Source organism: Oryctolagus cuniculus, chromosome 18 (genome assembly GCF_051225735.1).
Source record: "Oryctolagus cuniculus isolate XC-2025 breed Fujian yellow rabbit chromosome 18, ASM5122573v1, whole genome shotgun sequence".
NCBI lineage: Eukaryota > Metazoa > Chordata > Mammalia > Lagomorpha > Leporidae > Oryctolagus > Oryctolagus cuniculus.
In genome coordinates this window covers 250,478-273,944 of record NC_142884.1, presented here as the reverse complement: position 1 = coordinate 273,944, position 23,467 = coordinate 250,478, and the positions used below count along the sequence as shown (strand labels likewise).

The 23,467-nt window shown below is 51.5% G+C and overlaps 1 protein-coding gene across 4 annotated transcripts; it reads left to right on the top strand.

Moving 5' to 3' along the window:
* The first annotated feature begins 10,442 nt into the window (after positions 1-10,442).
* Positions 10,443-23,281, top strand: ZSCAN22 (zinc finger and SCAN domain containing 22). Of its 4 annotated transcripts, none has more exons than XM_070063336.2 (3): positions 10,443-10,577; positions 17,634-18,081; positions 19,811-23,281. In XM_070063336.2, exons 1-3 carry the CDS (start codon positions 10,464-10,466, stop codon positions 20,911-20,913), a joined length of 1,665 nt encoding a protein of 554 aa, XP_069919437.2. In that variant the 5' UTR covers positions 10,443-10,463; the 3' UTR covers positions 20,914-23,281. The 4 variants fall into 4 exon arrangements, with proteins under 4 accessions (XP_069919437.2, XP_089176014.1, XP_069919438.2 ...); XM_089319888.1 differs by having other exon boundaries at positions 10,474-10,577; positions 17,420-18,081; XM_070063337.2 differs by having other exon boundaries at positions 10,476-10,577; positions 17,581-18,081.
* Positions 23,282-23,467: the final 186 nt, after the last annotated feature.

Genomic DNA, 23,467 nt, shown 5'->3' with positions numbered 1-23,467 from the left:
CAGAAACAGCCAGTTGGCCAGTTTGCTGACCCCTAATTTGAAGCAAACCCAGACTCCTTCAAATACATGTCCTCCAGGATCTGCATACCTGATTTCAGCATTTCCAGACCTCACCTATGGCTCTCCGTCTTCCTGTCACACTTCTTGCTGCTTGCTAACCACTCAATAGAGGGTAGGCTCCGCTGTCACCTCAGAGGCCCTCTCTGGCCACCTGATCCAAAGTAAATGCCTCACACACCTACATCATGTACTTAGCTTGAATATTTTATATTTGTTCTCATTCATCCCAGAATAGGAGTTTCATGATGTAGTGCCAGGCCCTGGAGCATCTGCTAAATGAATGAGCGAAAAGCCTTCCACAGGAGGTACTACTGGCTTGTTTTACAGATAGAAAACCAGACCCTGAGCAGCCCAGGATCAAAGCAGAGTGGCGCAGCTGGGTTTGATTATAGATCTGACAGTCTCCATGTATTTGCTGTTCCCAGCTCAGGCACATGTTGGGAAAATCAGGCCCCAAGAGTCTGCTCTTTCCTTCTGTGGGAAGAAGCAAAGGGGCCCACCTCAGCCCTTCCCTCCTGGGAGTCTCTGTTGAGGCCCTGAATTCAGGACAGTTGAGAGTATCAGTTTTCTAAGTACTCACCAGCCCAGTATCTCACTTTGTTCCCGCACAGTTCCCATCTGCTGTTCCAAAGCCTGATAATCTTGGGCTGAGGCCTCCAGCTGTTACAGGGCCTGTAATTGAAGCTCAAGAAAAGGCAACACACATGCCCTGTTAACAGAAATCCAAGCCGTAATTACCTCTGGGTCAGGGCACCTTGCTTTGAAGGGCGGCTGAGCAGGGAGCTGTCCGAGGTGCTGAACCCCTGCACGCTCTGGTATGGTAACCAGTTACTTCATCCGGTTCCGCAGTCAAACCAACTGTGTTACTGGTGCTTGTGAGCTGCATGGGGCAGATAGCACCTTATCCAACAGCACAACTGCAGAATGTTTCCAGCCCCCACAGAATGTTCTAGATATTGATCTGCATGGTAGTTAGCTGTTGTGTATCTGCTAAACTCACTGAGCTGAGCACACCACACCACTTTTTTAATACCTTTTTGAAGGCACAAAGGTTCAAATCTGTGCCTGCCAGTCACCTGCCATACAACCTTTGATTTACTTGGCCCCTCTTTCCCAATCTGTAGAAGTGGTTGATGATTGTTTCTTTGCTATGGGGGTTGAGGGTGTCTCCAGAGAGGCTTGGTGGGCAAACTGACACACAGGGGGCACTGAGTGAAGCTGAGCTGCATCTGCTGGGCCCAGTGGAAGCAGCTCCCCTTATCTGACCAGGGCCTGGATGTTGCCACAACCAATCCATTGTTCATGTTAGGGAACAGTGCAAGAGTTTGTGAAGCTTACAGTGTGGGATGATGTAAGGCCACAGCATAGGATAGCTCGGGGTGTTGCTGCAATCTGAGGCCCAACTTCCACACATCAAATCAGGAAGACTCTTTCTGTGGATCCCCTCCCCCTTGGGTGCAGTGACTGCCTGGCTTTGTCTGAGTAAGAGGGGGAGGCAGGTGTGGAGGCACAAGAACCATGAGGGTTTGTGTGTTCTCTCACACAGAGTCTCTCTGTGGAATGAAACTGTCCCCCTTCCCCTCAAGGAGTTGGGCCCAGAGCCAGGTGTGGTCAATTCCCAGCACTCAGCAGAGCCACAGGTCCAGGGATCCCTGCTGCAAGCTGCATACTCCTTGGGTTTCCCCAGGTCCACAAAATCTGCTTGAGGTCCTGCACTGTTGTCCAAGTGGGCCACACATTCACAAAATAACTGGGGGGGGGGGCATGGGTCACCCTATCACTGTCCACCAGGGAGTATGGGTCACCTGCTGTGTTCATATGGAATCTACCTTCTCTGCAGGCCTCACTGTTTTGGTGGGAGATCTGGTCCAGGCCCTAGGGGGAAGGAGGGGATGGCTTTCCTGCAGAAGCCTGATCCAGGAAAGTGCCTCGCCATTTCCACACCTCAGTTTTTCTCTCTTAAAATGTCTCTGGTGGCAGCTCCTTGCTCAGAGGCAGAGTCAGCATAAACAAGCTGATACCTGTAAGGAGCCCACAGCACACTTGGCACATGAGTAAATATTGGGGACTGTGTGGGCTTGCTGAGCCCTAAAGGATAAGCAGGAGGGAACAGGCCTGGGGCAGGCCCAAACCAGGATGGATGGGTCTGGGGCAGTGTTGGGAAAGAGGCCATTGGCTAGAGGGTTTAGCAGCTGTGGGGGCCTTCATGTGAGGGTACTTTTGGGATGGGGTCTCTGGATCCTGAGGGCAGGTCTGGCTTCCCCCACATCCCCTCCATTTTCCCAGCTCTTCCACTTCAGGGGAGCATCTAGGGGGCTGAGCCAGAGGTCCACAACACTGTATTTTTGGCCAACATCATCCACGTGTTTCCCCAAACGCTTGTGGGCTCAGCGTGGTTGTTCATTTCTATCCACATTCCACATTCCTATGGTGCTTCTACAACCCACCCCCACCCTGGTGTGCTCATACTGGAGCAGGGTTCCTCCTTCTGCCCTGGTCCCTCCTCTTCCTCCTCCATCTCCTTACAGATGAAGAAAGGGTGCAGGGACCCAAATTCAGGCAGTTTTGGGGTACAGGTGCTCTTTTTGACAACATTATGTATCAGCCAGTGTCCAGGAAAAGGCACAGAGGATAGCCTGTCAGAGCAATCAGTAGATGAATGGACAATCGGTGACACTGAGCTCCCACCTACCTAAAGTTGGTGTCCAGATGGAGTGGGGGGCTTTGAGTGCTAAGAATGGAAGACTGGGACTCTAAAACTGATGCTCCCACACAACAGGCCCCTATCCACAGGGTCTCCAAGGAGACCCCACACAAGCAGAAGGACAGTCATTATGGCCAGATCCATGGCCCCAAACCATAGGTCGAAACTCTGAGCTGCCCTTAGGCAGCTTCTCAGTCAAAGCCGGTGGTTGCCAATGTGGTGGCAGCAAAGGTAGGATTGGAGGCACCTGCTGGCACCATGACACATTTGGGGGAAGGTGAGGACACTGCCCTGGCCCCCAGAGCTCCCTTGTCCAGTTTTGAAGGAAAAGGGACAACGTGGGTATGACAAGATTGCCTTGTGGGGGTTGGGGAGGACCATCCACTCTTCCTCTGGGGTCTGCAAAGCCAAGCTTTGAGGAAAGGTTGTGAGGGAGCTCCATGTCTCAGCCTGGGCTACTTGTAACAAAACAGCACAGACTGGGAGACACAGTAGATGTTTGTTTCTCATGGTTCTGGATGCTGGAAGTCCAAGCTCACTGTGTCATCGTGGTTGAGTTCTGGTGAAATCCCACCTAGCTTTCGGACAGTTGCCCTCTTGCTGTGCCTTCACAAGGCCTCATGGCCTCTTCTTATGAGGGCACTACCCTGCCACTCACATCGTGACTTGGATGGAGCACCTGGCTCCTGGCTTCAGCCTGGCCCAGTCCTGGCTGTTGCAGCCATCTGGGTAGTGAACCAGTGGATAGAGAATCTCCCTGCCCTCAGCCCTGTCTCTCTGCCTTTCAAATAACATATTTTTAATTGTTAATTTAAGAAAAAAAACTTAAATACTTCTGGTAGGCCTCACCTCTGGATACTATCACATTGCAGGTTAGGCAATATGGAAATATATGAGTTCTGGGAGCACACCCACGTCTACACTGTAGAAGACATGAAGCTGGGGGGTACAGTGTCCAGCACAGTGCCATGGTGATAACAGGGCCACTCAATGTGTGCATCCCCTTCATGACAACAGGGCATTGTCTGAAACATTCACGTCCTACCATTCCCTATGGGGCTGGCCCTAGTCAAACATGGCCCATGGCCAGTTATGTTTAAGGGCATGGCCATGAATTCACACAGGAGAAGTGAAGGCTACTGGGCCCAGCACAGAGGATCCTGCACTGAGACATGCTGAGGTCCTTGGATGAGGCTAGCTTGTCTCCTTGTCACCCACGTCACTTGCGTGCACATAGTTATCCCCTGCCTTGACCTCAGTTACACCCAGGGTGTCCACGCTGTGGCCTGGGTTCCCACTGTGAGGGGGCATGACACTCCAGCTGTATCCCTGGGGAGAGACCTTTTCCGTGTTCATCACATGCACTGCAGGGTTCAGGTCCTGCCCAGGCCTGGCTGACCTGTCCTCACCACTCACGGGACTTCCTGGTTCTAAACCAGATGGGGTCTCCAAGCCAGAGGACTGGGAAGACCTCTGGACTGAGAAGGGAGACATCCCACGACATCTGGGTGAGTGCAGTGAGGGTTTCCAATCAGACCAGGGGATTTATTTCTCCTCTTCATGCTCGGGGCAGGGAGGAGCAGCGGACATCCGAGGTAAAAGAGCTCCAAACGAAGCTGTCCTTGAAGCGGTCACTCCCCACCCTGCCTCAGCCCCTGACAACCCCTGATTTGCTTTCTGTCTGTATGGATTTGCCTGACTGGACATTTCATATAAATACATACACATTCAGGTACCGTTCATATCAACACAGGAAGGGGCCCTTTGTGACCACCACCTTCACTTAGCACTGATCCTCCCACGGGGGCCAGCGTTGTGGTATAGTGGGTTAAGCCACAGCTTGTGATGCCAGGTTCCCATATAGGGGCCAGTTCACGTGCTCCATTTTCTATACAGCTTCCTGGTAATGTGCCTGGGGAAGCAGTGGGGGACTACCCAGGTGTTTGAGCCCCTGCACCCACATGAGAGACCCTGGCTCCTGGCTTCAGCTGGGGCCATTGTGGCCATTTGGATAATGGGGATGGAAGATATCTCCCTCCTTCCCTGTCTCCCTCTAACTTTGCCTTTCAAATAAATAAATCTTTTAAAGAAAAAAAATCCATTCACATAGCACATATCAGCTCTCATTTCCTTTTATAGTTAAATAATATTCCATCATAAGCTGTGCCACATTTTGTGAACAGTGTTGTTACAAACATTCTTGTATAAATTTTTGTTGAGCTTCTGTTTTCTGTTTTATTGAGTTTATACCTAGGAGTGGAAATACTGCATCATATGTGGTAACTATATTTTTAAGCTTCTCTTATGCTTTTAAGCTTCTCTTATGCTTTACATTTTCATTTATTTGAAATGTAGACAGAGAGAGAGAGAAGGAGGAAGGAGGGAGAGGGGAGAGGAAGAGAGGGAGGGAGGGGAGAGAGGGAGGGAGGGAGGGGGGAGGAGAGAGAGAGAGACAAATGTCCTAACCTCTTGTTCAAGCCCAAATGCCCACAACAGCTGAGACAGGGTCATTCTAAAGCCAGGAGCTGGGAACTCAATCTTGAGTGAGGGTTGATCATGTCAGCATGGGATGCCTGTAGGACAGACCTTAGTCACCCAATTTTCAGTCCCTTCAGAGGTCAACACAGTGTGGCCCAAGGTTCCCGCTATAAATCACATTATTAGTCCTACAGTAAACAAAGACACACTCAACAAGCAGGATATTCCAGGAGTTTAGAGTTTACATCTCAGAAGCTAGGAAGAGCCAGTGCATTATTTGTAATGTGCAGGATTTGGTCACCTGCTCAGCTAACCCTTTAGTGCAGAATAACCCAATACCACTACAGCCCCAGAAGGCCTTGATGCCCAGCTGAGGGCCACAGCTGCCACAACATGCAAGGGGACAGAAGCAATGCCCAGCAGCAAGTGGCAACTCAGTTTTGCAAGGATGAGATCATCTCCAGGGGGGTGCCCGTTCAGGAGAGCAGTTGGCAGAACCACTCCCATGAGAGTCCCAGACAGCAGCTGAGCCCCACCACGAGGTACGGAGAGCTGAGTGAGGTGCCCTTCTGGCTCTGGGCCATGGGCACTTTGGCTCCCCACAGGCCACCCAAGCAGCTTCTGCAAAAATGGGAGTGGTGTTGGGGCAACAAGGTGGGCAGCCTGGTGAGGGACTACAGCACCATCCCTCAGTGGATGTGAACTGCTTCCTTTCTCAAGGGGCAATCGAGCATAGAACCAGCGGAATCCAGCTCTACAGGTTTGAAACCCAGTGTGGCCCAAATGAACTCTGAGCCTTCAACTCTGCACTTAGTTTTCATTTGTAAAATAGGCATGGTGATGAGGGCCTGCCTGCAAGGACTCAATCTGGGTAGTTAAGAGAATGGATACAGGGGATACTTCAAAAAGTTTGTGGGAAATAAATACTTTCTAAGATTTTATTTATCTGAAAGGAAGAGAGAGATTTTTCCATTCATTGGTTCATACTCAATGGCTACAACAGCCAGGGTTGCACCACGCTGAAGCCAGGAGCCTGGAACTCCATCTGGCTCTTCTGGGTGGGGGATGGGGACACAAACACTCAAGCCGTCTTGTCTGCTTTCCCAGGCACATTAGCAGGGAGCTGCACTGGAAGTGGAACAGCCAGGACTCGAACCAGAACTCTGATATGGGATGCTGGCATTGTAAGCAGTGGCTTAACTCAAGGTGCCACAATGCTGGCCCTGGGGTCTCTACCCTTTTTTTTTTTTTTAAGATTTATTTATTTTACTTGAAAGTCACAGTTACAGAGAGAGAGGAGAGGCAGAGAGAGAGAGAGAGAGAGAAAGGTCTTCCATCCATCTGGTTTCCCCAGATGGCCACAACAGCCGGAGCTGTGCCAATCTGAAGCCAGGAGCCAGGAGCTTCTTCCGGGTCTCTCACGCGGGTGGCAGAGGCCCAAGGACTTGGACTATCTTCTACTGCTTTCCCAGGCCAATGCAGAGAGCTGGATTGGAAGTGGAGCAGCTGGGTCTCGAACCAGCACCCATATGGGATGCTTTACCCGCTACAACTCAGTGCCAGCCCCATTTATTTATTTTATTTTATTTTTTGACAGGCAGAGTGGACTGTGAGAGAGAGAGAGACAGAGAGAAAGGTCTTCCTTTGCCGTTGGTTCACCCTCCAATGGCCGCCGCTGCAGCTGGCGCACCGCGCTGATCCGATGGCAGGAGCCAGGATCCAGGTGCTTTTTCCTGGTCTCCCATGGGGTGCAGGGCCCAAGCACCTGGGCCATCCTCCACTGCACTCCCTGGCCACAGCAGAGGGCTGGCCTGGAAGAGGGGCAACCGGGACAGAATCCAGCGCCCCAACCGGGACTAGAACCCAATGTGCCGGTGCCACAAGGCGGAGGATTAGCCTACTGAGCCGCAGCGCCGGCCGAAATAAATAAATCTTTTTAAAAAATGTATATTTAGATTTGCCCATGTTTTAAGAATTTTTAATTAATTTATTTATTTGAAAGCAGGTGTCGAAGTCAGCTGGGAGGAGCTCCACGTTACAAAGTCAGGCTTATTATCGCCATGTTACAGAGAGAGAAATGGAGGATCAGAGAAATGAAATCACTGGCCAAGTGACAGAATAAGAGGCTGAGCAGGAACTTGAGATCAGCCGAGTCCCTCTCCAGGCCCCATGCTTCCTCTTGCCTGTCTCCTAGTCAGGGGTTCTCAGCCTTCTCAGCAGATCAGCATTGTCTGGAAACTTCTATAAATAAACAATTTAAAGTAGGGTATGTGAGGTAATGGGTGTTTGGCCAAGTCAGGCATTTGGGGAGTGAACCAGCAGATGTAAGTTCTGTCTTTCTCCCTCTCAAATAAAAAAGATTTAGGCTCTGTGATAGACAGAGATGTGCACATGCCAATCCCTGGAAGCGGGGAATGAGTTACCTTGCTTGGCAAAGGTACTCTGCAGATAGGATTAAGTAAACGATCTTCAGATGCAGAGATTACCCTGGATTACCCTGGATTGTAATCACAAGAATCCTTACAAGTGAGAGGAGGAGGCAGGAGGGTCAGGGTCAGAGATGTAACCACTGCGAGCCCAGGAGTCAAGTGGGGCTGTGGGCCAAAGAGTGATATGGCCTCTGGAAGCTACAACAGGCAAGAAGGCGGATCCTCATCTGGAGCCCCTGGAGGGAACCAGCCCTGCCTGACACCATGAATTCAGCCCAGTTACTCGCAATTCTGACTTCTGACCTGTAGAAAGGTAACAATTGTTACATCTGCTGTTTGAAGACACCCCTTGCTTGCAGTAACTTGTTACAGCAACAACAGGAAACTTGGACACCTCCATCCAAACATAAATCAGACCAGTTCAGCAGACGCAACCCAAGAGGAAAGCAGGAACAAGTGCAACCAGGCACATTTGGGACTCACTCCCTTCAACGGTGGGGGTGAACGGGGAGGCAAGTTTTGCAAAGAGGAGGGAGCTGTTGAGAGAAATATATCATGAGGCAACAGGGATGGGGCTTGGCAGGTGGAGGCCAGAAGCTGCACAGCAGGCACTGCACGCGATGAAGGGAGGGAGAGGCCACAGGCAGAGGCAGTGATCTGGATCAAGTGGCACTGCCCAGCAAGTGTCTGGCCTATTGTATTGGGGTGCACATACTGGCCCCGCATTTCTGGTGACAGAAGTGTGACAACAGAAGGTAAAACACCAGAAGGAAAGCCAAGAAGACCCAAGGACATAAAGGCAGCCAGTGTGGCCCACAGGCCAAAATCCAATCCAGTACTTGCAAATTAGACGTGTCTCTGTTGGCAAAAGCCAAGTATTCACTGGATTAGGATGTCTGTAGTGTGCCCGCTGGTAGTCAGAAAATGCCAGAGGGCCATTTACACAAAATACCCAGAACAGGAAAGTTTATAGAAATAGAAAGCAGATTAGCGGGTGTCCTGCTTCCCCTGGCACCCACGTTTCCTCCAGTGGCCGCCCTCTCTTACCCATCTTCTCCTTAGGATCTCCTCAAGAAGTTCCTTCTCTAAGCAACCCCTCATCCATGCCGATGACCTTTACCCCTGTTATGGACAGAATTATATCCCCTTCCAGATTCGTGTATTGCAGGCCTAACCGCCAGTCCACCTCAGAATATGACTCTATTTGGAGACAGGCGCTTTAAAGAGATAATTAAGGCTAAGTGAGATACGAGTGAACCATAATTCAATATGAATAGCATCCGCATAGGAAGAAGGCCTGACCAAACAGAAGAAAGTCCATCTGAGAACACAGCAAGAAGGTGGCCACTACAAGCCAAAGAGAGAGACTTTAGGAAAAACTGGACCTTCTGATGCCTTGACTTTGGACTTCCAGCCTCTAGAACTTTGAGAAAATACATTTCTGTTGTCTAAGCCACCTAATCTGTGTGACTTTGGTATTGGAGCCCTAGCAAACTAAGGCACCAACCACCAACCCCACTCCTCCATGATCAGAGGCCACTGTCAGGTTCCTAGACAGCCTTGCTCGACACTTGAAGGCTGCAACCCTGTCAGCTACACCCTTGAAACAGGTCCAGACAGGCCTACTTGTCAGCACCGTCACCACTACCACCAACAGCCTGATCTGACCCATCGGCCTCACTGGCCAGAGTTCCAGCAGCCTTTGTTTCCTGGGTCTCCCTGCCCCCTCCCTTCCCCTGCACCAACCAGAGGTCTCCTACGAAGAGTGAGGGTCACAGCCCAGCCCTCCTCTGCTCAGAGGCCTCTCTTCAGGACGAAGTCAGATATATATGTGGCCCATGAGCCCTTGGAGATCTTCCCCCACAGGCCTCCCTGTCCTGATCCTGCACCCTGCTGTCTCTCCCTCACCCACCCAGCAAGCCACCTCTTGGCCTTGGCTTTTGTGCTCCAGCTTCCTGGAACATACTCTCCCCAAGTGGGTCTCCCCATTCAGGCCTCAGCTGTGATGCAGCTCCTCACAGAACTGTTTGCTTACTGTCTGATCCCACCCACCGTACCATTCGCTCCATGAAGGCTGGCCCAGCCTGTCATCACTCAGCACCCAATCTGGAATGCTGACAACTGTCGCTAAGGGGTGCTCAGTATGTACCTGTGGAAGGAAGATAACCTGCTCATTGCCGCTGTTGGCCTGCAAAGCCCGAGAAACCACCGTGGATGTGGCCACAGATCTGGACAAACGAGCACCAACCAAGCAATGGCACAGGCACCCCTGTAGGCTAGGCCACCTCCCTCCATATCCCGGCCCATCCAAGAATCCTGCTCAACAGCTTCACATACACACACGAATGCAAAGAGGACAGAGTCTCACAGCCGCGCGTCCAGACGTCCACTGGGTCACACAGTCACACTCACAATCACAGAGTCCGGGACCGTCGTCCTGCGTAAAGTCCTCCTCAGCACCTCCACGTCTCCGTCACACAGCTGCATGATTACCCCGGATGCCAACTAGCCCACAGAGAGCACACATCCAGAAGTGCCCGCACACGTGGTCACACTCAGTCAGACAGACGAGGGTGGAATGACTTGTACCTGTGGGCAAAGTGAGTCACACACGCTGCGAACGCCCCTCACACCCCTACACCGCGCAGGGTCCCACCTTCCGCGCGTCTTCCAGCCAGAGCCTCTTCCACTCACCATCGCTGCCACCCGAGGACTACAACTCCCGGCGCTCCCCGGGAGGCGCCTGGGGGAGGAGAGCGGCTCGGCGCTGTGCCTTCCGGGAGTTGTAGTCCATGTGGAGCCATGAGGCGCGGGGCATGCTGGGAATTGTGGTCCTGGGACGGGGCGCGCAGGCGGCCTCGTCACCGCGGACGCCTCCGGAAGTGTCCAGCCGCGGCGCTGATGAGGTAAGCTTTAGGTGGGCTCTCAGCCGGGATCAGGGCTGGAGAGGGTACCGCGGACCGCGAAGCCGAGACGCCTGCAGTTGTCCGACCGAAATGCGTGTGACCCAACGGGGGCCGGAGAGTGCAGACTGACTACACGCTTTGCGTAGACTGACGCACTGTGGTGCAGGACGGCCCCAAGTGTGGGACGGACTGACAGACCTAGTGTGTGAGGGACTGGGGCTGGCAACACTGACGGCCCGCGTGGAGACGGACTATCAGAGCGAATGTGGAACAGCGCTGGGACGGAGGGTCTGGGCCTGGCCAGCTGTGTGTGACTGATAGGTTGTGCTTCTGTCTGATTGACAGATTGAGAAGCTCAACTTTACCCACGGGTTGAGTGTCTGACTAGGCGATGGAGTGTGCGACTGGCAGATGGTTGTTTGTAGGTGGGTGGCGTGACTGCCTGTGATTTATTTATTTATCTGTTTGTTTGTTTGTTTAGATTTATTTAGGGGCTGGCGCTGTGGTGCAGCAGGTTAACGCCCCGGCCTGAAGCACCAGCATCCCTTTCTCTGTAACTCTTTCAAGTAAATTAAAAAAAAAAAAAAAAAAAAAAAAAAAAAACAAGATTTATTTATTTACTTGAAAGTCAGAATTACAGAGAGAGGAGAGGCAGAGAGAGAGAGGTCTTCCATCCGATGGTTCACTCCCCAGATGGCCCCAACGGCCGGAGCTGCGCCCATCTGAAGCCAGAGCCAGGAGCTTCTTGCGGGTCTCCCACACGGGTGCAGGGGCCCAAGGACTTGGGCCATCTTTTACTGCTTTCCCAGGCCATAGCAGAGAGCTGGATGGAAAGTGGAGCAGCCGGGACTGAAACCAGCGCCCATATGGGGTGCCGGCACTGCAGGCAGTGACTTTACCCACTACCCCACAGCGCCAGCCCTGCTGGCTGTGATTTCAAGTGTGACTGAGATTCTCTGTGTGACTAGGGGATTATGAATGACTGGTGGAATGATGCTACATGATGGAGTCGCTAAGAGGGCCTGTGTTTATTTGATAAATTGTGGATGACATTGAGATATGTTTCGGTGTATGACAGACTGTGCCTGAGGCAGCCTGTGTGTAACCCTGACGGGCTGGGGTTTTGTCAGGGTGAGCCACAGAGTCAACCAAGTGTGTGACGGAGGGTTTGTGCTTTACCAAGTATGCAGCTGAAACTGCCTGACAGCGTTCACCCCTCTGAGCCTATGCATACGTTCCCAGCTTGGGCTTAAGTGCAGCCAGGGCTCCGCTGAGCCATCAGACCAGACATGATAGATACTTGTCACGAGCCACCTCAGGTAACCTCATAAAAGCTCTCTAAGGTGGGTAGAAGTGAGGAGTAGGAAGTGAAAGAACCACCCTGCTCGGTTGGTTAGGCAGCTTGGAGGGAGGACCTCCGAGGTCAGCACGTTGGGAGTGGGCCAGGAAGGCAGCAGGAAGGCACCTGCATGTGTCCGAGCGTCACCAGGAATTTCCACAGAACAGGAGTTCCAAGAGCGGAGCGTGGAAGCTGCTGCTGCATTGTCATTGCTGCTACAGCCGCTCCTCCTCCGCTTCCTCCAGACAGTGATTACCTGGACTTATAGGTGACCATGCTCAGTCTCTCCTCATCCCGCCTTCTCCTCCGCAGTTGTTAGCTAAGCCTGCTATAGGCCAAACACTGGGTACCATAGCTCCAGCATCCAAAGCCTGTTTGGAAACAGAAGGTTACCATACAAACCTAGCAGAAGAGATCCAGGGCACTCTGGGAAGAGAACCTAGCCTGCTACAGGTGTCTAGGTAGCTCCCAGAGAAGTGACAGCTAAGGTGAAACCAGGAAAACCAAAAGGAGTTAAGTGCAGAGATTTCAGGGCAAAGGTTGGGGTGCATGAGGAAAACAGCTAAGGCAACACAACAAAAGCCAAATGAACTTTACAGCAGACAAAAGGGGCTAGAACCCATCTTCACCAGAGGTTTGCATTGTCACTAAAAGGTTTCAGGATTGACGTCTTGTGTTACTAATATTCCCTTCTCTCTGTGCCCAAAACAGTGTCTCTTTCTCAGGCTTCCTGCCTTCCTGTCCAGGGTAAGCTCCCTGAGCAGGAACTCCAAGCAGAATAAATGTCTATACTGACACAAAGTGAGGGAAAAGAGCAGAAAGCACTTAGGCCTGTGGAAGTCATGGATAAGAAAGAGAAAACTTGGTCCTTGAGTATGGGAAAGTGTGTGGCCAAAGCCAAGCGCTGGGATCTCCTGGGAGAGGTTACATTCCATCGGGTGTTCTTTTCCTGACTATAAAGAGTTCACTGTGAAAAATAGAGCATGAAAAGTGGTATTTTAAAAGACTTTGGTGAGAATGCGGAAAAAGTAGGAACTTCACCAGGACCAGCATTGTGGCATAATGGGTTAAGCCGCCTCCTGCAATGCTGGCATCCTATATGGGTGCTGGTTCAAGTCCCAGCTGCTCCCCTTCTGATCCAGCTCCCTGCTAATGTGCCTCAGGAAGCAGCAGCAAATGGTCCACATCACTGGGACCCTGAACCCATGTGGGAGACCCAGAAGAAGCTCCTGGATCCTGGTTTTGGCCTGGCCCAGCTCCGACATTTGTAGCCATTTGAGGAGTGAACCAACAAATGGGAAATCTCTATGTATCTCTCTTTCTCTGTAACTCTGCCTTTCAAATAAATAGAACAAATCTTAGTGGCCGGTGCTGTGGCATAGTAGCTTAAGTCTCCACCTGTGACACCAGTATCCCATATGGGCGCTGATACGAGTCCTGTCTGCTCCACTTCCAATCCAGCTCTCTGTTATGGCCTGGGACAGCAGTGGAAGATGGCCCAAGTGCTTGGGCCCCTGCACCCACAAAAGAGACCCAGAGGGGGCTCCTGGCTCCTGACTCCTAGCTTTGGACTGGCCCAGCTCTAGCTGTTGTGGCCATTTGAGGAGTGAAGCAACAAATGGAAGATTTCTCTCCATCTCTCTCTCTCTCTCCTCTCTCTGCCTTTCAAATAAATAAATCTTTTTAAAATAAATAAATAAATAAAAGTAAAATCTCCTGCCCTTGCCCTTAAGGCACTGACACTCTATGGGTGAGTAGTAATAAACAAGTAATCATGTAAGTGTATCACACAAGTGGTGAAGAATAATGTTAAAAAAAAAAACTAAGGGAGACAATATACAGCATATATATATATATATACACATATATATACATACATATATACAATATACAGCAGTGACAAAATACACATTAGTTTTTAAAACAGCTTTATTCAGAATTGATTCACATACCATGAAATAATTTTTAAGAGTACAGTTCAGTGGTTTTTAGCACATTTTTTAAAGATTTATTTATTTGAAAGAGTCACACAGAGAGAGGAGAGGTGGGTGGGTGGGGGTCTTCCATCCAATGGTTCACTCCCCAATTGTCTGTAATGGCTGGAGCTGCACCGATCCGAAGCCAGGAGCCAGGAACTTCTTCCAGGTCTCCCACGTAGGTGCAGGGGCCCAAGGACTTGGGCCATCCTCCACTGCTTTCCCAGGCCATAGCAGAGAGCTGGACCGGAAGTGGAGCTGTCCCAGTCGGGGCGCCGGATTCTGTTCCGGTTGCCCCTCTTCCAGGCCAGCTCTCTGCTGTGGCCAGGGAGTGCAGTGGAGGATGGCCCAAGTGCTTGGGCCCTGCACCCCATGGGATACCTGGCTCCTGCCATCGGATCAGCGTGGTGTGCCGGCCGCAGCGCACCAGCCGCAGCGGCCATTGGAGGGTGAACCAATGGCAAAAGGAAGACCTTTCTCTCTGTCTCTCTCCCTCACTGTCTACTCTGCCTGTCAAAAAATTTTTTAAAAAATGTATTTTATTTGAAAGGCAGAGTGACAGAGAGGGGAGAGACAGAGAGAAGGCTTCCATGCACTGGTTCAGTTCGCAGATGGCTGCAATGGCAGGAGCCAGGGACTCCATGCAGATTTCCCACGTGGCAGGGGCGCAGGTGCATCTGCTGCTCTCCTGGCAGGGAGCAGAGCATCTGGGACTTGGACTGGCACTCTGATATGGAACGCCAGCATCACAGGCAGCAGCTTAACCCTCTGCACCAGAAGGCTGGCTCGGCTTTTAGTATTTTCACAAAGTAGTACAGTCATCGCCTCTATCTAATCCCAGAACATTTTCATCATCCCCAAATGAAACCCATCCCCACAGTGGATGAAAGACTCTCTCTCTCTCTCTCTCTCTCTCTCTCTCTCTCTCAGCCTCTCTGTAACTCTGCCTTTCAAATAAAATAAAATAAATAAATGTTTAAAAGAAAGAAGAAGCCACTCCCCACTCCCCACTCCCCACTCCCCTCCACTCAGAGCTCCCGGGAGTCATTAATCTGCTTTTTATTTCTGAAGTTGCCAGTTCTGGACATGTCCTATCAATTCAATATGTGGTCTTTTCCGTCTGGCTTCTTTTGCTCAGCATAATGTTTTCAAGGTTCATCCAGATTGTATCATGAATCGATTCATTAGGATGAATAATGTATATGGTTTATATATGATACAATATATATAATATACAGAATTTTGAATATCAGTTGATGGCCGTTTGGATTGCTTCTATTTTTTGGCTGTTATGACTAATACTTCTGTGAACATTTGTGTACAAGGTCTTTCTTTTTAAGTTTTTAAATTAATTTGAAAGGCACAGTTACAGAGAGAGATACAAAGAGAGAGATCTTCTATCCACTGATTCAGTCCCCAGATGGCTCAGATGGCTGCAATGGCTGGAGCTAGACTGATCTGAAGCCAGGAACCAGGAGCTTCTTCCAGGTCTCCCACATGGGTGCAGGGACCCAAGCACTTGGGCCATCTTCTGCTGCTTTCCCAGGTCATAGCAGAGAGCTGGGTCAGATCAGCCAGCACTTAACCAGCACCGATATGGCATGCTGATGCTGCAGGTGGTGCCCTAACCCCTGTGCCACAGTGCCAGCCCTGTGTACAAGTTCTTGTGAGAACATATATTTTTTTTATTTTTAAAGATTTATTTATTTGAAAGAGTTACATGGAAAGAGAAAGAGAGGCAGAGAGAGAGGTCTTCCATCTGCTGGTTCACTCCCCAATTGACCACAACAGCTGGAGCTGTGCCAATCCGAAGCCAGGAGCTTCTTCCGGGTCTCCCACACAAGCGCAGGGGCCCAAGGTCTTGAGCCGTCTTCTACTGCTTTCCCAGGCCATAGCAAAGAGCTGGATCAGAAGTGGAGTGTCGCTCCCCATTTTCGTGGAGGAGCGACACTGGACCCTGCGCTGTTCTTTCGTCTGCTCGGCCCTCCCCGGGTTTGCTGCTGGTTCTTCCCGGGTTGGCTACTATCCCTTCCACCTCAGTGGAAGGGCGGTTCCCCCTGGCCGCTTTCCCCACTTCCGCAGGGGAGCAGCACACCGCCGGCCGGCTCTCTGGGGGGCTGCACAGGTGTTCCTTCAGCTAGATGTTCCCCATAGATGTTCCTGGTGCATGCCGTCTCTCTCCTCCTTTATAGTCCTCCTCCGCCAATCCTAACTCGGCTGCCCACACGCCGAGTACGCTGCTCTCCAATCAGGAGCAAGTCCTACAGTTTATTGGTTGAACTGGAGGCAGCTGTGCGGAAGCTGTTTACTTCTCTCCCAGCGCCATATTGTGGGAGAGCAGATGCATAGAATAAGTCTTAATTCCAGTAACTCAGTCTAGTCCGGATTGCTCCCCACAGTGGAGCAGCCGAGACTGGAACTGGCGCCCATATGGGATGCTGGCACTGCAGGCGGCAGCTTTACCCGCTACGCCACAGTGCTGGCCCCAAGAACATATATCTTCATTTCCCTTGAATATGTACCTAGAAGGGGAATTTGTGAGTTATGTGGTAACTGTATACTTAGCCCTTCAAGGATCTATTAGAACGTTTCCACACTGGCCGTACTGTCTTACATTCTTACCAGCATTATATGAGGGTTCCAATTTCTCTACATTTCTGCCAACACTGTTATCTGTCTTTCTTATTATACCTATCCCAGAAGGTATGAAGTGGTGTCTCCTTGTGATTTTGATTTACAATTCCCTGGAAGCTAATTATGTTGAGCATCTTTTCATGTGTTTATTGGTCATTTCTATATCTTTTTAGAAAAAATATCTGGCCAAAGCTCTAGCTTATTTAAATTTGGATTATTCATCATTTTTATGGAGTTGTTTTAAATAGAGGTCCTTTTCAAATATATGATTTGTAAATATTTTTCCTACTCTCCCATTTTCCTTTCTTTTTTTATATAAAGATTATTTATTTGGATGGCAGAAATACAGAGAGAGAGAGAGAGAGAGAGAGAGAGAGAGAGAATCTTCCATCACTGATTCACTCCCCAAATGGCCACAACGGCCAGGGCACAGCTCCGGCTGTCATGGTCGTCTGGGGAGTGAACCAGCCAATAGAAAACCTTTCTCTCTCTCTCTCTGCCTCTGCCTCCCTGTAACTCTGCCTTTCAAATAAATTAATACATCTTTTTAAAGAATAAAATGAATAGAATATATCAAATATGATATGCAGCTAAAACTGAATCTGGAGGAAATTTGTAGCCTAAAATACATGCATTAGAAAAGAGGAAAGGCTGGTATTACATAAATCACAATCTCAGACACTACAAAATAATGAAGGTAAGTGAGAGAATGACCATGTGGCTGCCTGGGATAGTATATGAGACAGGGAGAGAGACTTGGCTTTGTCAGTAGGGACGTAACTGAAGCAGACCGGATGTGGATTTGCCTGGGTTTGCAGCTCAGCCCCGGCCAGTCTTCCAGCAGAGACTCTGGGCAAATCCTTGGCTTCTCTGTGTTTTCATACCCATAACAGGAAGAAACCTCCTACCTACCGAGTTTGTTGCAAGCTTGTATACAACAAGTAAGGTTTATTTAGAATAGCGCTGAGCACGGACCTGAGCGTGGCCGTCTGTGCCTCTGTGGGAGTGCGTCCCATCTCACAGGCCCCAGGCACACGTCTGCCCCTCTCTGCAGGCATAGGCAGGGCACTGGGTTCGTGTGATGATGAAGCTCTGACATTCCTGCAGACCCTGCTCCAAGGTTCCAGCTTTTCTGTTTCTGAGTGCCGCTGCCAGATGGCTGTCCCCAAGAGTTCCCTGAGCCCAGTGCCCTGGGAACAGAACAGCTTCTTTCAAGTGAAGGTGGAAGAAGAAGAAGCCAGCCTCTCTCCAGGCCAGCAATCCGGCCTTGACCACACTGCCCACCCTGAGGCTGCACGTCTGCGCTTCCGGCACTTCCGCTACGAGGAGGCATCCAGCCCACAGGAGGCCCTGGCCCGGCTCCGAGAGCTGTGTCGCCAGTGGCTGCAGCCGGATGTGCACTCCAAGGACCAGATGCTGGAGCTGCTGGTGCTGGAGCAGTTCCTGGGCACACTGCCCCCCGAGATCCAGGCCTGGGTGGGGGCCCAGTGCCCCAAGAGTGGAGAGGAAGCTGCTGTGCTGGTGGAGGATCTGACTCAAGTGCTGGAGAAGAGAGGTAAGGAGGGGTCCACAGCACCCTAGGAGAAGATCCTTTCTGCACTCCAGAAACTTCCTAGCTCCTGCTCTTCCCAGAAAGCACAGGTCTAGATCTCACCATCCCATCCCCTCTGCCTGAACAACCACCAGCCAACTGCCATCTTGCACAAGTCACTCACCCTCTCTGAGCTCATCACAGGACCTTGCACCAGGTACTCAACATGTAGCCAGGCCTCGGTTTCCCCATCTGCAGTGGGCTTACTGCAACACCTTTAGAAGCTGAAATGAGGCCATGGACGTCTAGCATGTAACAAGAGCCTGATAATGGCCAGCAGTCTGGACGCGAGCAGCACAGTGCCTCTGTCTTGCAGACTGGAAAACTGAGACCCAGATGAGGGCAGGATTCCTGAAGGATTCAGAGCTGGGATTCGGTCCTGGTCTGTGCACCACTGAGCCACACTGCCCTCCAGCCTCCTCCCTAGAATCTATGCTGTGAGCATTGCCAGGTCCCCCTTGCTACCTTCACTGACCTTCATCAAGGCTGCTCCTTTGGCCTCCTGGAGCTCAAGCCAGGAGGACACATCACCCACTCACCCCCAGCAGCAGCTGTCTACCTAGCAAACATTTCACAATCGGAGACATGAACTGATTCCCTTGTTCAGCCAGTATTCACTGAGCTCCCACAGATCCATCCAGGCCCAGGGGCAAGGTTCTGAATGTGGAGGACACAGTGCCGACCTCACAGAGTGTGGGGCCTGCCCGGGGTAGCACCTAAACAGATGCTTAAAAAGACGAACTCCTCGGCCGGTGCCGCGGCTCACTAGGCTAATCCTCTGCCTTGCGGCGCCGGCACACCGGGTTCTAGTCCCAGTTGGGGTGCCGGTTCTGTCCCGGTGCCCCTCTTCCAGGCCAGCTCTCTGCTGTGGCCAGGGAGTGCAGTGGAGGATGGCCCAAGTGCTTGGGCCCTGCACCCCATGGGAGACCAGGATAAGTACCTGGCTCCTGCCTTCAGATCAGCGCGGTGTGCCGGCCGCGGCGGCCATTGGAGGGTGAACCAACGGCAAAGGAAGACCTTTCTCTCTGTCTCTCTCTCTCTCTCTCACTGTCCATTCTGCCTGTCAAAAAAATTTAAAAAAAAAAAAAAAAAGACGAACTCCTCACCCCTGGTGTCTTTCAGGGGGAGAGGGGGAGGGAAAAGGAGAGTGGAAGAGGAAACAGGTGTCTTCCACCCTCCAGTTCACTCCCCAAATGCCCACAACAGCCCAGGCTGGACCAGCCTGAAACCAGGAACCAGGAACTCCACCTGGGTCTCCCACAGGGCAGGCAGGGACACAAGTACTTGATCAATTACCTGCTGCCTCCCAGGAAGCTAGACCAGAAACAGGCAGGACGCAAACTAGGCACCCCAATATGGGATGCAGGTACATCAAGCGGCATCCTAACCATTGTACCAAATGCTTGACAACCCCCCATACCCTTCTGACACTTGAGCCAAAATCGGGAACCGCAGAGGGTGGAGAATTTGGTGGGGGTTGGAAGAATCAGAACCCGTGGTGTGGTTTTGGATGGTATGAGAAATCAGCCCTGTACCCTTTTGTTATCCAAGGCACCAAAGGAGAATTTCCCTCTGCAAATGGGGCCCAGCGTAAGGGGAGGACCGCATCTCCAGTTTGGAGCATAGCTGGGGCCCAGGCAAAGCAGGGACGACTGTGCTAGGAATGGTGACATTGTGGTTCTGGTTGTTTCAGGCTGGCAGCCCGGAGTGGAGCCTACGGAGGCAAGCTGCAAGCAGGGAGGTGTGGAGGAGTCAGAACCATCAGAAGGGGCCGCTGAAACCCTCATGGGAGGTGTTTCCTTGGGACCTACCTTTGTTGATGCCTGTGAGCCTGAGGGCAGCTCAGAGAGGCAGGTAGGGCTCTTCAACGAGATCTGGACAAAGGCTGTCACTCAAGAAGTAGGTTTTGGGAGAGCTTCACGGCCCTGCCAGGATGCCCCTGCAGATCAGCCTGTCTATGAATCTGGTGCCTCGGGAACCGGTTCCGACGTGTGGTCCACTTTCACCTGCCAAGAGAAAGCTGATTCTGAGCAGAGGTCCAGTCCGGCGAGTGGTTGTGGGACAGAGCCTCCCTGCCCACACTCAGGGAAGAAATCCTTCCCGTGTGGCAGGTGCAGGAAAACCTTCCAGAGCGCCTCAGCCCTCGAGGCTCACGAGAAGAGCCATTCTCGCAAGACTCCCTACGCCTGCAGTGAGTGTGGCAAGGCCTTTGGCCGGAGCACTCACTTAGCCCAGCACCAGGTTGTCCACACGGGGGCGAAGCCCCACCAGTGTAAGGAGTGTGGCAAGGCCTTCAGTCGGATCACCCACCTGACCCAGCACCAGAGGATCCACACTGGAGAGAAACCGTACAGATGTGGAGAATGTGGCAAAACCTTCAGCCGCAGTACCCATCTCACCCAGCACCAGCGGGTGCACACGGGGGAGAGGCCCTATGAGTGTGATGAGTGTGGAAAGGCCTTCAGCCAGAACACCCACCTGACCCAGCACCAGCGCATCCACACCGGGGAGAAACCCTACAAGTGTGACGCGTGTGGGAGAGCCTTCAGCGACTGCTCAGCTCTCATTCGACACCTGAGAATACACTCTGGGGAGAAGCCGTATCAGTGCAAGGTGTGTCCCAAGGCCTTTGCGCAGAGCTCCTCCCTCATCGAGCACCAGAGGATCCACACGGGAGAGAAGCCGTATCAGTGCAGGGACTGTGGGAAGGCCTTCAGCCGCAGCTCAGCCCTCATGGTGCACCTGAAGATCCACATCACAGTGCTGCAGGGACTGGCGGACACCCTCCGGGAGTAGCACAGCACCCGCTTAGGCTCAGCCTCTGAGAGATACTGAGTTCTGAAAGAGCCAAGAACGGGTGGACAGCTGAGGAGCCCCCCAGACGGTAAGTGGCCGAGGACAGACTGCATTGAGGATCCAGACAGAGGCCACGGACAGACACAGCAGCTGGAGGAGCCTCCAGGAGGATCCTTGCACGTCTCAGAACAGCCGAGCTGCGGATTCGGATTGGTTCTCAGGACCAGGGCAGGTGAGAGGAGATGTCTGTCAGGACTCAGTTACCCAGGAGGCCTGGGACAGGGAGGCACCAGCTTCCTGTTCTTAGGGCTGCTCTTCTTGCCTGTTCCTCTGCCACCCAGCCCAGAAGGGACATCTGGCATGCCTGCCTCTGTGCCTTTGAACCTCTTTCCACTTCACCCTCCTGGGTGCTGACTGGTTGAGGCTGCCTCCCCAGGCCCTCTGGCCCTCTCCTGTGCTCCCTGTCTCACTTGGTCGTGCTACCTGACACTTGCCTAACATGTTTCTCCCTCCCCTCCTGTTCCACATCCCACCAGTTACCAGCCCTGACAGTGTTACCGTGTCTCTGCCACAGTTACCTTACATGAGCCCTCGTTGCCTCTCGCCTGCACAGCAGCGAGGGTCTCCTTCCTGATGCCATCCTGCCTTCATTCTCTCCCTGTTTCAATTCCAAAGGAGCTCTCCGTTACCCCGGATTGTGTCACTCCGTGTTGGGAAAGCTCTTCAATGTGTCCCCTCCACAGCTCAACTTCCTGAATTGGGTCGCAAAGCAACTTCTCCAGTTACCCTCAAATGTGTATCTGAACATGGTGATTTTCCTGTGTGTGCAGTGACGTGATAATGGCTTCCAAGTACTGCCCTGTGCTGTTCATGATCACCCATAACAGGACCAATTCTACCACAGCCCTGCCTTCTGTACACCAGCCACATGAAACTCTGTGTGATCCCTGAAAAAGCCATACTTTTCCCCACCTAAGTGCCTTTGTACTCGTGCCTGGGACCTTTCTCTATTCCCACAAAAATATTCTAAATGTCCTGCCCCGAACAGTCTTGCCCATCTCCTTGAGTGGACTTCAACCTGCCCTGTTCCCAGAGCGCCTCATACTTTGCTCCCTTACACTTCCTACCATGTTGTTTTAAACGTGTCATCCATGCAGAGATGGATGCTGTGAGCTCCCAAGAGCAGTGGCTGTCTTGCTCTGTGTCAGCCAGCAATAGGCTATGACCAATATCTCGAAAAGATGTGACTGGTGCCTTCCCTGTAATAGTCACTGTGCTGTATCCCACAGTCTTTGTATGTTTACGTGGCTTTTTTCACACCAGCTGTGGGTCCTGCAGGGCAAGGACAGTGTTTCTTGAGGCCCTAGTGCCAAGACAAGCCTGGCATGCATGCAGTGGCTTCAATTAAATAGTACCGTATTGAGTGTTCCCTTCCTCGGATCCCAGAGCCCCCAGTACCAGAGAGTCAGTGGTTGCCTGCGTTCTGTCAGTCACTCTCTTGCCACCTCAGAATCATGAATGCCTGGCCAGCTTGCAGGGTCTGTCTATAACTGGGCTGCAGCCCCTTGCTCTGATGATTTGTCGTGTAGGAACCATCGTCCCTTCCATGTTGTGTGCTGGTCACCATCACCATCTCTCCCTGGTCATCTCCCTGTGCTTTGGACTCACTGCCTCTGTGTCACAAGTAAGCAGAGTCACAAAGACCGAGGGGAGAGCTTCGGAACAGGATGGGGAGACCCAGGGATACAGAGACATCATGTCAGTTTATCAGTCAGGGTCTGAGACACAGGCAGAGGCTGAGAAGCCAAGAAAAAGGGGGCAGACTTAGGAGAAAACTCAGAAATGAGATGCATGTTTCCAGTGACGTGATCATACAGGCTTGTGTCAGGCTAAGGGCACAGAGAAGGTATGGGCTTAAAGTCAGGCTTCAGAGCCCTACTCCTGGGGACTGATCTGAGGACCTCTCATAAGTGACTTCCCTGGTCGTCTCCACCTCTCTCTGTAGCATCCCCCCCCAACTTGGCCTCCCTCACTGAGGAGCTGAATCCCCAGCTCCCCGATGCGCCAAATATCCCCACCACCCATTCCGTCCTGATATATGTGTCTGCAGGAGGGGAGGAGCTCAGAGGGGAAAAGGAATCTTTACTGGGGGCCTACGTGTGCTGGTGAGTCTGCTAAATGTTACAAACATCACCTTGTTTAATCCTCACACAACACTTGGGAGACCCAGATGGAGCTCCTGGCTCCTGGCTTCAGCCTAGCCCAGCCCTGGCTTTGTGGGCATTTGGAGAGTGAAGATCTCACTATGTGTCTCCCTCTCTGTCACTCTGCCTTTCAAATAAATAAATAAATCTTAAAAAGAAAAAAAGAACGGGCTTGTATTAATTCACATTAAAGGAAATTGTAAGTTAAGAAGGTCGAATATTGACAGTTTCCATCTAGTTCAATGTAATTAAATTGTCAATATTTGAACTTTTTTACCCACAAAGAAGTAATTTCCTATTACACTAACATGTCTGTTTTAACTTAAATATTAAGCTGTCACTAACAATTT

Bases quoted from the DNA above. Each gene is read 5' to 3' on its own strand.
- ZSCAN22 (XM_070063336.2), top strand. From the start codon at position 10,464: ATGTGGAGCCATGAGGCGCGGGGCATGCTGGGAATTGTGGTCCTGGGA. The intron at 10,578-17,633 runs GTAAGCTTTAGG...ACATTCCTGCAG, and splicing joins CCAGCCGCGGCGCTGATGAG to ACCCTGCTCCAAGGTTCCAG. The intron at 18,082-19,810 runs GTAAGGAGGGGT...TGGTTGTTTCAG, and splicing joins TCAAGTGCTGGAGAAGAGAG to GCTGGCAGCCCGGAGTGGAG.